Source organism: Leptodactylus fuscus, chromosome 1 (genome assembly GCF_031893055.1).
Source record: "Leptodactylus fuscus isolate aLepFus1 chromosome 1, aLepFus1.hap2, whole genome shotgun sequence".
Lineage (NCBI taxonomy): Eukaryota > Metazoa > Chordata > Amphibia > Anura > Leptodactylidae > Leptodactylus > Leptodactylus fuscus.
This window is the reverse complement of record NC_134265.1, coordinates 257,007,296-257,023,912: the sequence shown is the minus strand read 5'-3', so window position 1 is coordinate 257,023,912 and position 16,617 is coordinate 257,007,296. Positions and strand designations below refer to the sequence as shown.

Below are 16,617 nucleotides of genomic sequence, written 5' to 3'. Positions count from 1 at the left end.
TGACATCGGGTGCGTTCTTTTACACACCGTGCCTGTCCTTAACTGTCCATTCCCAAAGATGTCCGACTTTTTAAGCGGACAGCAAAAACCTACATGTCGGGTTTTTCTGTCCGCTTGAAAAGTCGGACATCTTTAGGAACGGACAGTTAAGGACACCCACGGACAGTAAAAGAACGCACCCGATCGCCATTTAAATTAGTGTAAAATGTCATGGACACAGCTAGTGTCCGCTGCTAATGTCCGTGCAAGATTTTGAACGGACATTAGCAGCGGACACTAGCTGTCGGACACCGATGGAAGTGTGAATGCTCCGTAAATGAGAGTTTTCTAGACATGTTCTGTGCAGGGATTGGGGGGAGGGATGGAGTAGTTAAAGCATTGACATTATCTTTTGTCAGTACTGGATGCAACAATGGGTGTTGTATGGTGTTACCTGTATAGGTTGTAAACCAATTTGTTTTACCTGACATGGAAATCAGTTGACTGCTGCAAAGAAAACCTCTACAAAACCAAATCATACATTCTTTAGAATCACACTAGACCAGGGGTGCTCACACATTTTGAGCATGTGAGCTACTTTAGAAACTGACCAAGGGATAAGATCTACTACCCACTTCTTGTGGGTGGGGGTGGGGCAGGCCTGTGGATGGGGCGGAGCCTGAGAGCAGGAGACAGCTCTCGGTGTCTGCTTGTTCACAAAGCAGGCTGAGAATCATCTCCGGACACTGGCAGGCGGGGCCGCCGCAGCCCTGACTGCGAACGAGTGCAAGGCCCCGGCCTGCCAGTGTCCGGAGATGATTCTCAGCCTGCGCTGTCAACAAGCAGACACTGATCCCGCGATCGACCCATACGTCCTTCGCGATCGACCGGTAGATGGTGATCGACGTATTGGGCACCCCTGTACTACACCTATTAAGAGCAGTAAGAGGTTATTCTAAGGCTTAGAAAATGTGTGTTTTTGCTGCTGTATTACTATGGACGATCTTCATGCCTGACTATATGACCTACCAGCCGGAATATTTAAAAAATTTAAAATAAAATGAATGTTATTTTGCAATGTCTTATATTTTCTACTGAAACTGTAGACCAGTAAATGATATTCTAAAGAAACTCAAAAAAAGGCCTTCTAATGTGGAGAAAGAGAAATCTGCACTCACAAATTGAGAAAATACCTGTAGTCAACACTGTTTTAATTGTTTTATGGAAATAATTTTGTACAATATTGCTGTATACAACTGGTATTTTTCAAATGTTATTTAAGAATATTTTCACCATGTTTTAGAGTTACAGTACATTAAGGCCACAGTCTCTTCATAAGTAGTTCATCTCTATGTAAGATGGAGTTCAACAGCTTTCTGCATGGAAGACCTAAAAATATAACATGAAGGTAATAGAAAAAATTCCAACGTTGACCCATTACTATCTATGATACAAAAATATCATTTAAACACTTTGTGTAGGTATATACATATACTGTATATCATGCGAAGAGAACAATACTAATATATTGACTTTTCTTATAAACTTCAAACTGTTTTATGTGGCCAACAAAGCCTTTGAATAAGCACCATTTATGTGTTCTTTAGAAGGACTCGGGGGAGTGACTAGGTGTTTGACCTTAACAGCTATTCAACATCATTAAATAAGACGCTATATCCATTATAAAAAGTTGTGGCGTTTAAATCCTCCGATAAATACATAGGTACACAATACGCATTTACAAAGCTTTCACCTCCACTGTTTGTAGAGTTTGACTTGGCAAAAGTCACTTAACGTCAAGAGTTTTCTCAATTCTCAGAAGCTCGAGCACATGTATTTCAAGAATTATCTCTGCACCGGACCAGACATGTTTCTTTTCATTTTCTTCAAGTCATTTCCTCAGGTAAAGTTCTTTGGTTGTGTGTAAAGTTTTAGGAAGCAAGAAATAGTGTCTGGAAACAGATTTCTGGGAGAAAGTTCTTGTGCCCGTTGTCATCTCAGGAGAGAATGCAGGAGTTCTCAACTCTTCTTGTTTCTGAATTTGCTGTCTTGGAGTCCCACAACAGGTTTTCCTGCCCCTCTCACATGATAGGTTGTCACACACTGTAGCGACAGCTATGATGAGTTTTAAGCTTTAGTACATTGCCCTCTCTTCAGACTGACATCGTCTAGACCAACATGTCCTGATCGATCTTTCCCCCGCTCTGCTTTAAAGACAATCTGTGAAAGGAAAACAAGCCATACATTAGGTTATTGTAAAGTAGACTGGTCGATTAACTGAAAAATAACCTAAATTGAAACATCAACTAGGATAACCAACGCAATTTTGTGCACATTGGTTATTTTGGTTCTGTTATTGCAATACTTGGAAGGTTCTACCTGCAGTTTTGTTCGGACCGACCACATCCGAATTGAAACTGCTATTATTATACTCCGGGGTCTGATGTTGACCTCTGGTACCAGTTGGACTCTGAGAATGAAGGAACAGAAGCCTTTGTGGCTTTTTCACTGTATGACGTAGCTCCCAGTAATCCGTTGTACAAGGAATTGCAACATAGATAAATTAAAGTAATTTGTGAAAATTTCTGAACGTTAAAGAGGTTATCATATCTCTGGATTTCCGCTACTATCCTGTCTCCTTTCCCTTCCACTTCCTGGTTTTCATCTCATTCCAGCATGGAGCTCAGCTCATTGCAAACAGCACAATTATCTCTGGAAATACATATAGAATTAACAGAAATACTACTTTAAAACTTATCTAGCCCTTATCAGTGCTCAAAAATCTCTATGCAGAAAGAGGTAGAGAAGGGTATATAGATGGCGGGGAGCAGGAACTGAGTCATTATCCCGACCTGTGGATGCCCAACATGACTACTTAGGATAATATACATCTGACTTTGTAACTTTACTTTCTGCAATATGAAGATTACAAAGGGGGAGCAGATTTCTTTTAAAGGACAACTGTTTTCTGATCCCTTTAATGGTAAAATATCCAAACACAGGATCTCCAAGGATCTACTTACACTTCTGACACCTGTCCCAGGCAAAGTGATGCGTGTTTCTCCCCATCCTTGACTACTTCCATTTCTTCCCCACACAGCAGGACCATGAAAGCCAGATCTTCTTACAAAGACTTGAAGTTTACCAGAGTTTTCTCCAGACACTAAGTGTCTAAATGACAAACAGAGGTCTCCAGAATATGAAAGTTGTCCAAGTGGAAGGACAAGCCGCGCTACTTTTCCTGAGGTTGTTTTGGATTCCATGACTGTTAAATATTTTCCCCCTAAATGGAGCAATGATAATGATTAATTTAAACAATTTATTCTCATTTAACAGAACATGTGATTCTGGACCAAAATATAATGTACTTTATTTAAAATGTTGCTGTTTTCTGCCTGAAAACTTCTTTAAAGTTGCTGCCTCTACACATCTCCCTTCCATCCTTAGTTAACTTCAAAACTCTGCAGGTATTTACAGGATTCTGCAGCTTCTACAATATAAGGAGAGTTTAACATGTACATCTATTATTGTTATTGCTGATGGGAAGTCATAGAAAACAAGGAGCCTTCCTGGATTATGCTCAGATTTCTGTCTCTCTCTAAACTTCTCTTTTTACCTGCATCATAACCTGGATTTGCAGTCCATTATGCATGTTATTTTATATTCACTAGAGTTGTTGCGTTTTTTTTGGCCAAATTACATGTAAAGAAACTAGTAGTACCACAGTGCTAGAGGTTAAGGTAGGGTTCAGAGGATACTCTAAATTGTATATGTTCCCAGCCTCAGAGAGAAAAGGTTTTTTTTAAAAAAAAATGCTGCAGCCATAATAAAGCTGCTGTCAGCAGAAAAACTGAGAGGATACTAAGCTCATAAAGTCATAGAACAGACTGCCCAGAAAGACCCAGCACATATTTCAGCTTTTCATGGAAACTCTGGGACCCTTTGAGGAACTTGGATGCAATTTAAGGCAAAAAACCCACAATACACAAAGGTCACTTATTTTCATCAGGAACCCAACTGAAATCTGTGACTTATGCCGCCTTTTCCATTAACAATGCACTAGCCCTTATTAACTTTATTAACTCCAATTTTATCTGTAAATGAAATATGCTGCAAATATAATGAAATGGAAATTGGGAACTTGTCATAAATAATTTCATTATAATATGATTAGTATATAATTTATGAGGTGGCAGTACATGAGACATTTTGGTGAGTAGAAGGCAGTAAGTAACTTTAACTGCATTTAGAACGCATTATTTCATTCATGAACTTTAGGTTAAAAACTGCTGTTCTGCAACTGTCAATTATGAGATGCTAACAATGTATGTGCACAGCAAGGTTACTACAAAGACTTTCTAGAGCCTGAGAGGCATAATGTTCAGGTATTAGTATGTTTTGGGCAAACGTCACAAGAATTATCCCAGAGCTTATTCCTGTAAATCACGACACCATGTGACCACTGTTCGGTCCAAACGAAACTGAATGCGAAAGTTTAGAAATAATGTAACAACCAAACAGAAATTATAAACTGGTTTTGGTTATTTTTTAATCAATTTCCCAGATTTAGCAAATACAATAACACAAGAAGTTGCAACTGCACTCTGCTAGTACAAGAGCACTGCTGCTAACTCCTACTGTATGCATGAAAATGAGGTTCTTGGTTAACATTTTGATTTATTTTTGGTCATTGCCCTCCAATGAATTAAAGATGTGTATTTCAGCCTCTCTTTGGACCTGAGCCAGGGGTATATTTCACCCATATTATGCTCGAATTAAAATCATCTTAGGGCAGATTGGGTTTTTGTTGGCAATATAATATGATCAAAATGTTAACCAAGAGCCTCATTTTCATGTAATTTTTATATTCAGAAGGATTTTTCAGTAATGCTCTTGCCACTAACAAAGTGCTGTCGCAAATGTTTGAGTTCTTCTATTGCGCCCATAGCAATGCACACCTTCATTTCATGTTCACATTGTTTCGCAGTGCTAACCATTTCTGTGTGTTTCTTGCATTGTACATTTGGCTGACTCCATATTAATCGTGCATGTTGCAAAAACGTTTGTAAGTGCTCTTAATGAGTTAATAAGTGCACTCAAATACCTTTAGCAGTGTTTCGAGTGTTTCTCGGTTTCTCCGGGAGCTCCTGGCATCTTCTGTATTTGTTTACATGTTGCAGATTCCTGTGCTTTTATCCTACAACTACCATGATGCGCCTCCTCTTCTTTGATGCGCAATAGTCCTGGCATTGTTCTGTAGCCGGTACTCCATCTGTACTGCGAGGGCGTGGGAGGCTCTTCCAGCAACTGAGATGGACTGCCAGCCACAGAGCAATGCCGGGATGCTGGCTCTATTGCACACGCACCAGCAGACGTCAAAGCAGAGGAGGATCCGTTCCCACTGAAGAAAGTCATCTCCCGTGCCCAGAAGATCTAGACAGGAAGACAGGTAAGTATGATGGGGTGGGGGATACTATTGGTGATGTTCTGTTTCCCTAAATTGGGAAATGTAATGTCACTGGATAATCAGAAAATGTGCCTAGGGCTCTTACATGTCTGCCCCAGCAATCCTCATAAATATACAGTTTTTCTAAGCTACGTCATTTAGGAAATATTCAGGAAGGGGGGATGGGATGTTTAGGTTAACATATAAATGTAATTTTATCCCAGACAACCACTTAAAGACTGAATTTAGATTCATAATATGGGTGAATTACACCCCCTTTTATAAATTCCAAGGCTCAGGTCCAGAGAGAGGAGACTGTTTGTAGGGTAAGCTAACTATAATACATCTGAAATACACTTGCAATGAATTCACTGGAGGCCAAGGCCCAAAGAGAGGTGAGTCACTTTAGAGTAGGGTCCCATCTTAAAAGCTTTCATCCCTGGTAAGTGGACTTTTATCAAAATGTTAACCAAACTATCATGCATTTTATATACAGTATAAGCTAGGAGTGATGCTCTAGATGCTAGTGAAGTTCTGTTGCATCTTTTTGTGTTCACATTCCGTGGCAGCCATGACCTGCATTCCTTGTTCACATATTTTGGTAATGCTGATTGTTTTTGTCTGTTTTTTTTGTTGTTGTTTTTTTTGCAGCAGACATTTTGGTGCCATACAGATGCATTGTGACATAAAAAGAGATGGGAAAGACTGTGTACACCAATCTATCACAGGGAATTAGGTGATGTGATGCCATACATAAACTGTATATACTGTTGTGCTGAGGTCAACAACTCAAGAAAAAACTGCTTTTTATTATGGTTTTTAACATCTCATTTTAAAGAAGATGGACGGAGGAGTACCAACCCTCATCTGCTTGTAGAAGGTAACATGTATCTGAGAGTAAATAGTACAAATATGTAATATGTCTGTAAATAGGAAAGAGTTGGCAAGAGTATGGCTTTCCAGCATCCTCCTAGAAACATGTTGAACGCTTGCCTTCCCGATGGATATTTATACAGTTCACATAACATGGTGGATTCACAATGAAAAGCCAAGTGACTATGTGATACCAATTTACCTGAGTCATCTTTGACCAATTCCCAATGTAAATCATTTTCTCTGTCTCGAATCCAGCCACATAATCCATTGTCAAAGTTGCAGCTATGGACCAAAACTCCTGCAAAGGAAGATTAGAGAGTTATTATTTGGGTAAAACGCTCTAATATAAAAGAAAACGTCACTGGTAAATCCTGACACAAAAAAACAATGCACATGTAACGCCTTAACAGTAAAACTAGCATGTACATACACCGGTACAAGCTCATGGGATGGACACAGCTACTTAAGTAACATGCAAGTTAATATGGAACCTTCATACAGTTTGGGGCCACAAGTAAAATAGAAATACCTGAATCCTCTCAATATTTTGAACAACGTGTAGCAATAAAGTACTTACAAATTATTAGTGATATAATCATTATTTGTACAGTAAGATTCTGAATAGTATTTTCACAGGACTAGACCTTCTTACCTGGATCATCATTTTCTTCATATTCATCAGCACTCAGACCCCGCTCAACATCAAAGTGGAAAAATATATTATTTTCATGCCGTGGAACTGCAATATTAAGAAACAAAGATGAAGCACAAATGTGTAACATTCCTATAATTATAAGAATATATCATCCCTTATTTTATACTGGTTTCACTGCTTGTGTGAGATCACCCTTATATATCTATACAAGTTATATATTCCCCTATGGAACTCTTTCTTTACAACCCTCCCAAAATAACCAAATAGCTGTAGGGTTAGTCTGAATATTAGGATTTTTCTCACTAGGTCTCAAAAGCAATAAATAAATAAATAAAGAAATAAAGTTCTCATTATTCCTGTAACAACAGCTCGGAATGTGAGAACGTCTTACACGATTGTTACTAGAGTCCTATAAGAAGCTGAACTATCTAAACAATTTTGATTGCGTTGTATTCCCTGTTACTTAATCTTGGACCTCTTATTTCACTATACATAGCACTAATCCTGTATGAGAAGACTCCTCATTCCACGGACACTATATGCTTAAGAAATCAGACATTCTAGACGTGTTCCCTATAATCTGGGAGGTCTGTCTCTGAGCACCATGTCGTACTTCTCACCTGCAGGTGCACAGACAGACAGGCTTGTAGGGCCAAAGTATGACGGATTTCCACATTGAGTCTTCATACAAATCCTGATCGCATCATTTTCTCTTAAACAAAATGTGGAAATTAATCCTAGTAAAAATTCTATTATGTAATGAATGCAGGAATGTCACAGCAAGGTCACAGGTGGAAAAGTGACAAGTATTTTCTTCTTTTCAACTATTCCTAAAATACAAGCTAATGCGTCATTTGCTATTTTAGTACAATTGTGAGCTGTATAGGATTTACAAACCTCTATGCACACAATATTCTCTTGTAACAAAGACTCTGATCAAATGGCCAAGTGCTGTATATTTAGTAGGGTCACACACAGAAGAGTATTTCCCCCACAAATATGCAGAAAATTCTGTATGTCCGTTACGATTCAATCTAGACTGCAGATTTTTCTGTGGCTTCCCACCGCATATTAAAATAGCAAAAATTCACATCAAAATTTGACAGGTTACAGATTTCTCATCATATGGACGGGAATTGTTAAAATTTCATCCACATGCCTGATGCTGTATTACATTGTGGATTCTCACTTTAGTCATAACCACAATAGTAAATCAGGACCAGACACTGGCGCAAACATGGTGCATCTTTATTGTATCAGGCACAATGTGGAGCATCTTTGACACATCTTGGTGTATTTTGTTTCGATATGGTTGTACAGTGATATCAGTAGTAGAAACTAATGGCTCAGATATTTCTGGGACCATGGAACGTGCCGACATATCTGCAAGTGCCCTGTCTCACAGGACATGAAAGCTCCTCTATTAAACAAATTTCTAAAAAAAATGACTTGCCTTTTAATCTTCCAGTGCTTTATTGCTGCTACTCCAGTGGTTGTCATGGTCATCTGGGCATCTACCCAAGTTACTGCGGTCAATCACTAACCTCTATGGTATCAGCTACTGTATATGTATGGCACACTGATGCGGAGGTATTACAGTGGCAGGGACCTGGGTTTTTTGTTTTTGAGAATGCCTCTATAAAAAATGGATATCCTGGATAACTTCGTTAAATAATATATAGTACTGAAGTATCACTACACAGTGATAAACAGTGTTGTTTGGATGAAAACTGGGTGGTCATGCCAGCTGCTTTACTATTCTATTAAAAGATAAAAACATAGTTTATCTGGTTATGTCACGGCCATTAACTAGAAACACTCCATAAAAAATAGGTATACGTGAAAGGTGTGGCTATGGCAAGCTGGCTGGGCTACATCATGACCACACTATACTGTACCCTAAATGAGCCCTGACCTAATTGTCTGGAGTTTCACCAATGACGTTCCAGGTTGGGTTTTAGAAATGTATTTTTTTCTACTGCAAATTTCAAAAAAGATCTTTTGAGTCTCTGATATGGGATATAGTATGCGTGAAGAGTCCACTAACCTTTGTACATTGCCAATGTCACGTTGCCCTACTATGTAACATGTTCCGATCATCTTTCTGAAAAGATCTTGTATGGAGGAAGTTCTGTGCTGCACACATACAGTAAGAATAATATGCAAACTGCACAGTGATCACCTACGCTGCCTTCTATCGTAGATGACAGAAGGTTTATTGCCTTTTCTCCATGGAAACAATCCCTAAGAAATATTAAGGACATGTATACAAAACAGGTCTAAAATCTCCGATACTATCCTTCATGTTGCTGGCAAATCTGGTGACACGACATTAAGAACAAATGTGGGAACAAAGAATTATTCATTCTACCAGCATGAAATATTGCACTCCCTGACAAGGAATCGATGTTCCCGTCTGCTGTCCAAATACCAAACACATTGATTTAGATCAGCCTTGAACCTAGAACAGGAAATCACAAAGTTCTTGATGACTATGCCCTTGAATGCTCACAGCACTGCCGCACATTGAAATCTACCACACAACCAGTGGTTTTTTGGTATATGTTTGTAACATATAGAAATTGCAGCCATTAGGCGAACATTTGTTGCACCATTTTCACACTATGGTGTGTTAGGAACTAGTTGCTATCATCCGCAGTCCATGAATAAATATTAGTGAACATGATATGAATGTATAATGACCACTACATTATTTATCTGAATATTTATGTATTACAACTTATAGTATTGCTTGTGGTTGGTAGGACTGCAGGCATGGCCATAACCAGCAGTAAATATGATATTGATACTGCAGTAACACTAGATCACAGTTTACTGCACCAGTTGAGGCAAGTATAGAGATAAGGGTCCCACAGTAAGGGATAAAGAGGCAAATATAGAGATAAGGGTCCCACAGTAAGGGATAGAGAGGCAAGTATAGAGATAAGGGTCCCACAGTAAGGGATAGAGAGGCAAGTATAGAGATAAGGGTCCCACAGTAAGGGATAGAGAGGCAAGTATAGAGATAAGGGTCCCACAGTAAGGGATAGAGAGGCAAGTATAGAGATAAGGGTCCCACAGTAAGGGATAGAGAGGCAAGTATAGAAATAAGGGTCCCACAGTAAGGGATAGAGAGGCAAGTATAGAGATAAGGGTCCCACAGTAAGGGATAAAGAGGCAAGTATAGAGATAAGGGTCCCACAGTAAGGGATAGAGAGGCAAGTATAGAGATAAGGGTCCCACAGTAAGGGATAGAGAGGCAAGTATAGAGATAAGGGTCCCACAGTAAGGGATAGAGAGGCAAGTATAGAGATAAGGGTCCCACAGTAAGGGATAGAGAGGCAAGTATAGAGATAAGGGTCCCACAGTAAGGGATAGAGAGGCAAGTATAGAAATAAGGGTCCCACAGTAAGGGATAGAGAGGCAAGTATAGAGATAAGGGTCCCACAGTAAGGGATAAAGAGGCAAGTATAGAGATAAGGGTCCTACAGTAAGGGATAGAGAGGCAAGTATAGAGATAAGGGTCCCACAGTAAGGGATAGAGAGGCAAGTATAGAAATAAGGGTCCCACAGTAAGGGATAGAGAGGCAAGTATAGAGATAAGGGTCCCACAGTAAGGGATAGAGAGGCAAGTATAGAAATAAGGGTCCCACAGTAAGGGATAGAGAGGCAAGTATAGAGATAAGGGTCCCACAGTAAGGGATAGAGAGGCAAGTATAGAGATAAGGGTCCCACAGTAAGGGATAGAGAGGCAAGTATAGAGATAAGGGTCCTACAGTAAGGGATAAAGAGGTAAATATAGAGATAAGGGTCCCACAGTAAGGGATAGAGAGGCAAGTATAGAGATAAGGGTCCCACAGTAAGGGAGAAAGAGGCAAGTATAGAGATAAGGGTCCCACAGTAAGGGATAGAGAGGCAAGTATAGAGATAAGGGTCCCACAGTAAGGGATAGAGAGGCAAGTATAGAGATAAGGGTCCCACAGTAAGGGATAAAGAGGCAAGTATAGAGATAAGGGTCCTACAGTAAGGGATAGAGAGGCAAGTATAGAGATAAGGGTCCCACAGTAAGGGATAGAGAGGCAAATATAGAGATAAGGGTCCCACAGTAAGGGATAGAGAGGCAAGTATAGAAATAAGGGTCCCACAGTAAGGGATAGAGAGGCAAGTATAGAGATAAGGGTCCCACAGTAAGAAATAAAGAGGCAAGTATAGAGATAAGGGTCCTACAGTAAGGGATAGAGAGGCAAGTATAGAAATAAGGGTCCTACAGTAAGAGATAGAGAGGCAAGTATAGAGATAAGGGTCCCACAGTAAGGGATAGAGAGGCAAGTATAGAGATAAGGGTCCTACAGTAAGGGATAAAGAGGTAAATATAGAGATAAGGGTCCCACAGTAAGGGATAGAGAGGCAAGTATAGAGATAAGGGTCCCACAGTAAGGGAGAAAGAGGCAAATATAGAGATAAGGGTCCTACAGTAAGGAATAGAGAGGCAAGTATAGAGATAAGGGTCCCACAGTAAGGGATAGAGAGGCAAGTATAGAGATAAGGGTCCTACAGTAAGGGATAGAGAGGCAAGTATAGAGATAAGGGTCCTACAGTAAGGGATAGAGAGGCAAGTATAGAGATAAGGGTCCTACAGTAAGGGATAGAGAGGCAAGTATAGAGATAAGGGTCCTAACAGTAAGATTAAAATGACTGCAACATATTACCCTATGGATTTGCCATGTGTTTTACGGCATCCAATGTAACATGCTAGCTATTGAAAAATATGCATCAGGTGCAAAAATATACTGTATATCTGTTTTACATTATGGACACCTCCTCCATACAGATACAAAAGTAATGTATGCAATAGTAGATGTGGTCTAATGCTGAACATGTTCACATTGCTACTAAAGCTCAGGGCCATTCACTTCAATGGTAGATGAGGTACACTAACACTCAGCGCTTTCGCAACGTGGGGAATCAGCCTAAAGAAAAGACCCCACATGGCTTAAATGCCACAGTTGAAAAAAAAACGCAGTGTTTTCAGTCACAGCATGAAGGATGGGATTCTAGAGAATCCCATCCACACCTTGTGAAAAAATATGCGTCGCATATACACTGAGGTTTACAAAACAGTTGCGGTTTGGGAAATCGCAACATGTCAATTATGCCTACGGAAGTGCTGGCAGTTTCCCTATAGGTATAATGGAAACCTCTGAAGACTGTCTGTGAAAAGCGCTGTGGGAAAAACCACTATTTATTGACCCGCGTTTTTTCTTGTAGCACTTTCTTGCTGCGGCCCGGCATGTGGGACCTTAGCCTTATTGGCTGTGCCCAGTTCTACAATTCACTCTTATAACACCACCGTGTCCTGCAAAGTCACAGAAAACAAGCAGCTGCTGAAACTGATTTTCTTAGCAATTCAAAGTAGAACTTAAAAATATACTGGTAAGCTGCCTGTTGTTTGAAAGTGTCTGACATGCAAGTCACGGGCAGCTGACAACCATCCACATTTGGGCACATGCCAAATTTTTACAACAACTTATATTCTCAGTAAATTCTAATTTTAGTATCCAAGAAAAGTACAAGTAATTTTTCTCTCCTACAAGAGAGATCTGTAGATGACTTTGTTTTTCTCAATAACACCAGGAATGAGGAGTTGAAAATAAAATAAAATCTAGAGTTTTCATATGAGGGTATTTGTCGGCAGTTCCATTGCACCACCAGACTTTATTCAAGGGACATCGGCAGTACTTCCCCTGTAGTATTAGCACTCCACATTAGAATATAGTAAACACAATAGTTCACTGAACCCCACCATTCTGATATGTTTCACCACTATTATGGTATTCTCAGGGGTAGCGGGGCTCTGTCATAAACCTTAATGTCTATTAATACATGCTTCATCACTGATTCTGACAGTTGGAATTTTTTTGTAGCCCTCATCATTCCTGAGCAAGCAATGCTGGTAGTTTTGGTGCCTGATATGCTATTTAGTCTCTGTACAATCAGGAGGGCGGTGTCAAGCAGGAGCAGACAAGGGGTGTGATTCTGAGCTCTGACACTGGCTGCCTCTGATTGGAGCTCTGAGCCACACACCCCTGTCTGACTCCGCCCTTCTGACACTAAGCATCTTACATAGCACATTGGACACCAGAAATAAGTGCACTTGTTTCTCAGGAATGATGAAGGCTAGAGAAAAAAATTCAACTGAGCTGGAATCAGTGGAGCAGAGCCTATGTTGGATTGGTAAAGGTGTTGAAAGGTGATCTTAAAGCTCTGTAATGTCAGAAGGACGGGGGGGGGGGGGGGGGGGGTGACTCAGAGCTCCAATCAGAATCAGTCAGTGTTACAGAACAGAATTGTACCCCTAACCTGCTCCTACCTGACACCTCCCTCCTGACAGTACAGAACATAAATGACACATTAGGTACCACAATTAACAGCACTGATTGCTCAGGAATGGTGGGGGCTACAGAAAAAATTTCAACTGTTCCAGAACCAGCAGAGCGGGGCCTATTAAACGGTTTAAAGAACTGGGCTGGTTGGAGGTGGTGAATGGTCCACTTTAAAGACTATGATATGATTATTATTTTATTAAACACACTGAGACAATTACAGCTACATTTATACTCACATCATTCTAACAGTAGATAATTGTCTGACTTTATCACAATTTGGCAATGTGACTGTAAGCTTTAGGTTATTGCCTACACCCAAAACACTGGGCAGGTGCAGACTTTTATCTCACCCATTGGTCAATCTACTATAATACAGTCACAATAGAAAGAAAGAGAGGTGGTCCACAACTTGGTCAGATAAATCCGTCTTATAAAAACAAAACAAAAACAAATAATGACACTGTTTCCATTTGTTTATGAAAAGAACTTGTGCATAGATGAGGAGCTTTAGGTAGAAACTATAAAATGTTGCTTGTGGTACAGTAACTCCAAAGACACATGTCTTGCTGACTATATGTTTGTTTGTTTTTTAACACAGATCAGTATGTTCCTATAGCTGCAAGTAACATTTTGTCAGTACACACTTTTATCCTCAGGGTACATGCGCACAGAGTGAACTTTGGTGCGAATTTCCCTTCATGTAAGTGCAGATCTCAGTGCAGATTTTTAAGCCATTCTTTAAAATCCACTTCAGAAAAAGAACAAAAAAATCAATATGCTGCGGATTTTAATATCTGCACCCCTATGTGCATGGAAAAAAAATCTGCATCATGTGCATGTGCAAGCGAAATATAAATTCTCATTTACTGTTCTGCTAATGGATTACAGTGAAATCAGTATTGAAAATCCACATGTAAAAGGTTTTTTCATCTCTGGATTCATCTCTCCCTTCCAGTTTCTGGTTTTAGCTCATTACAGCACGAAGCCCTTGTTTGTTGTAAAGTATATACACAGATAACCAAAGGACTGCTTAAGAAACATTACTAACACTTATCAGGAGAGAGGAAGAAAAGGTGTGGTTGGGATGGGAGCAGGGACTGAATTCTGAATTCAAGCAGGATACATAAGGCAGTGTATTGGGTAAAACACTTCAGTTAGTTTAAGCAACAAGTCTGGATGTGATCCTTGAGATGGGAATACCCCTTTATTCCTCCTGGTCATGTGACTGTATCACGTCCCTTTTAATTTTTTGAGGCTAAGGCCCCACACTGTACATACACAAAACAATGCTGCATTTTAAAATCTCATTCACTTTGCTGAAACCTTATTTAATTTCATCCCTGAACTATGGAAAAAATGCAGTGGAAAATAAAGCGCTTTGAGAAACACAGCAGGTTAAATGCTGTTCTTTCTGCATAGACTAATATGAAGGGAGGCAAAAATGAAAAATGACACAGTAAAACAGTGAAGAATGCAGAAGCTTTTGTTGCATTTTTTCCTGCTTTTTTTTTTTTTTTTTTTTAAGGTGTGTTTGGTACATGAGCTCTTAGCCTTTCCCTCAGTCTGTTATTCTATTTAACAATCATATGTTATACCATCCCATACTCTTGATCCTTGTTTCCGGGTTTCTCAGTCTTTAGGCTTGTCTTACACGACCGTAGTGGTTTTTGTGGTCGGCAATTTGCGCACCTGCAACACATAATTCACTCAAAAAACTCCTTCCACAGACGTCCGTGTCGAACCGTAACGTGCATTCGCAAGGCTCCGTGTACACCCGTTTTTTTGCGGATCCGCAAAAAAACAACACACACCCCCAATCGCAATGTTGACATCCGAAATTGCGGATATGCACTGATGTATGTTCAGTGTATATCCGCAAAACTGCATGCGCCCATAGACTTGTATGGGACAGTCCGTGCCGTAAAAACACGGCCATTACGGACATGCGGTATACTGTCCGGACCACGGTTACGGCACGCCACACCACGGACAAAATCTATGGTGGTGTAAGAGGCCGCATAGAAAACACTGGGTCCACAAATAGTCCACAATTTAAAAACTGCAATTGCGGACCATTTGTGGTCTAAAACTACGGTCGTGTAAGACCAGCCTTAGTGGGCAATACAAAGTTCTTCCTTCAGATTCTAGCAGGAGACAATGTGAAACACACCACAGTGCCTCTTGCATCAGTACTAACTCTGCCAAGAACAGGTGAAAAAATGGGTCTTGAGCTACTGTGCATGGATAGGAACAGTTCTACTCAATTCTACTACAGTGGAGCGAGGCGGGTGGACTAGCAGCTACTGCACAGTGGCAATAAGTATATGCTGCTAATAACCCAACCAAGACATTAAGGAAACAATGTATTGGCACAAGCTTGGCCACCACTGCACAAAAACGGTGGTGGCTGTAACCAGGAAAAACAGCTTGTATAAAAAGAAGAGGTTATGGGATAAAAGAGAGGAAATATCTTAGCAAAGCTGCAGAAAAACATAATTCAATTTCTAACTTTATAGATAAAGATAAAGTTGAGATACTTGCTTTGAGATGAAAATTTCACTTCAGGGTTCAAGAGTAAAATTCTTGCAAAAAATCCAAAGCATATCCATTATGTATGCAAAAGTACAACCACTGATCATTGTTATTCGGGGTACGCATTTTCCTTTAGCCGCCTTTGGTCACAGTCTATTGAAGTTTACACAGCAATGTTATGCAATTCAAAGAGGCTCTTGCTACTGTAGCCAGCAATAATAATTAATAAAAGGAGATTGAATGGCCTGTGAAGCAATCTAGCTCAAGGCTGAATGAGAATGGCATTCCTGGTATGTACCAAGTGAAACTGGCAAACCACCAGGGAAGTGTCTGTAAATGGTCTCTTTAAAATTGGCTCTTCCTTGTGCTCTATAACATCTGAACAGCTGAAATTTCCCCAAGGTGGGACTATTAAAGGATTATCTTATCTGCCCTATCATATTCCATTTAACTCAGTAATAAAATAAGGCTTCTTTTCTTATTACTCACATGAGAACCATCAATCACAGCAGATCAGGTAATACATTTTAAACATTTCTATACAATAATACTAGTCGTCCTCTGTCGACAATAGTTTCCCTTAAACCAGGGGTGGGCAATTAATTTTCCCATGGGGCCGTATAAGAAATTGAAACTATGCTAGAGGGCCGTGCCACGACAAATTTAGCTCCACCCACTTCTACGTTGACCCCGCCCATTCCCAATCATCTTTCCATGTGCCCCCACACAGTACAATCCTCCTA

The 16,617-nt window shown here is 40.0% G+C and overlaps 1 protein-coding gene across 5 annotated transcripts in view; it reads right to left on the bottom strand.

Moving 5' to 3' along the window:
• Window positions 1–1,179: 1,179 nt before the first annotated feature.
• NPNT (nephronectin) overlaps window positions 1,180–16,617 on the bottom strand; it is an 81,580-nt gene continuing 66,142 nt past the window's right edge. For all 5 annotated transcript variants that reach the window (XM_075286164.1, XM_075286178.1, XM_075286185.1 and 2 more), the window contains 4 exons: window positions 6,954–7,040; window positions 6,501–6,599; window positions 3,003–3,262; window positions 1,180–2,199 (listed from right to left, as the gene is read on the bottom strand). In XM_075286164.1, coding sequence (XP_075142265.1) covers window positions 2,107–2,199; window positions 3,003–3,262; window positions 6,501–6,599; window positions 6,954–7,040 — 539 coding nt within the window. In that variant the 3' untranslated portion in view covers window positions 1,180–2,106. The remainder of the gene's footprint in view (window positions 2,200–3,002; window positions 3,263–6,500; window positions 6,600–6,953; window positions 7,041–16,617) is intronic.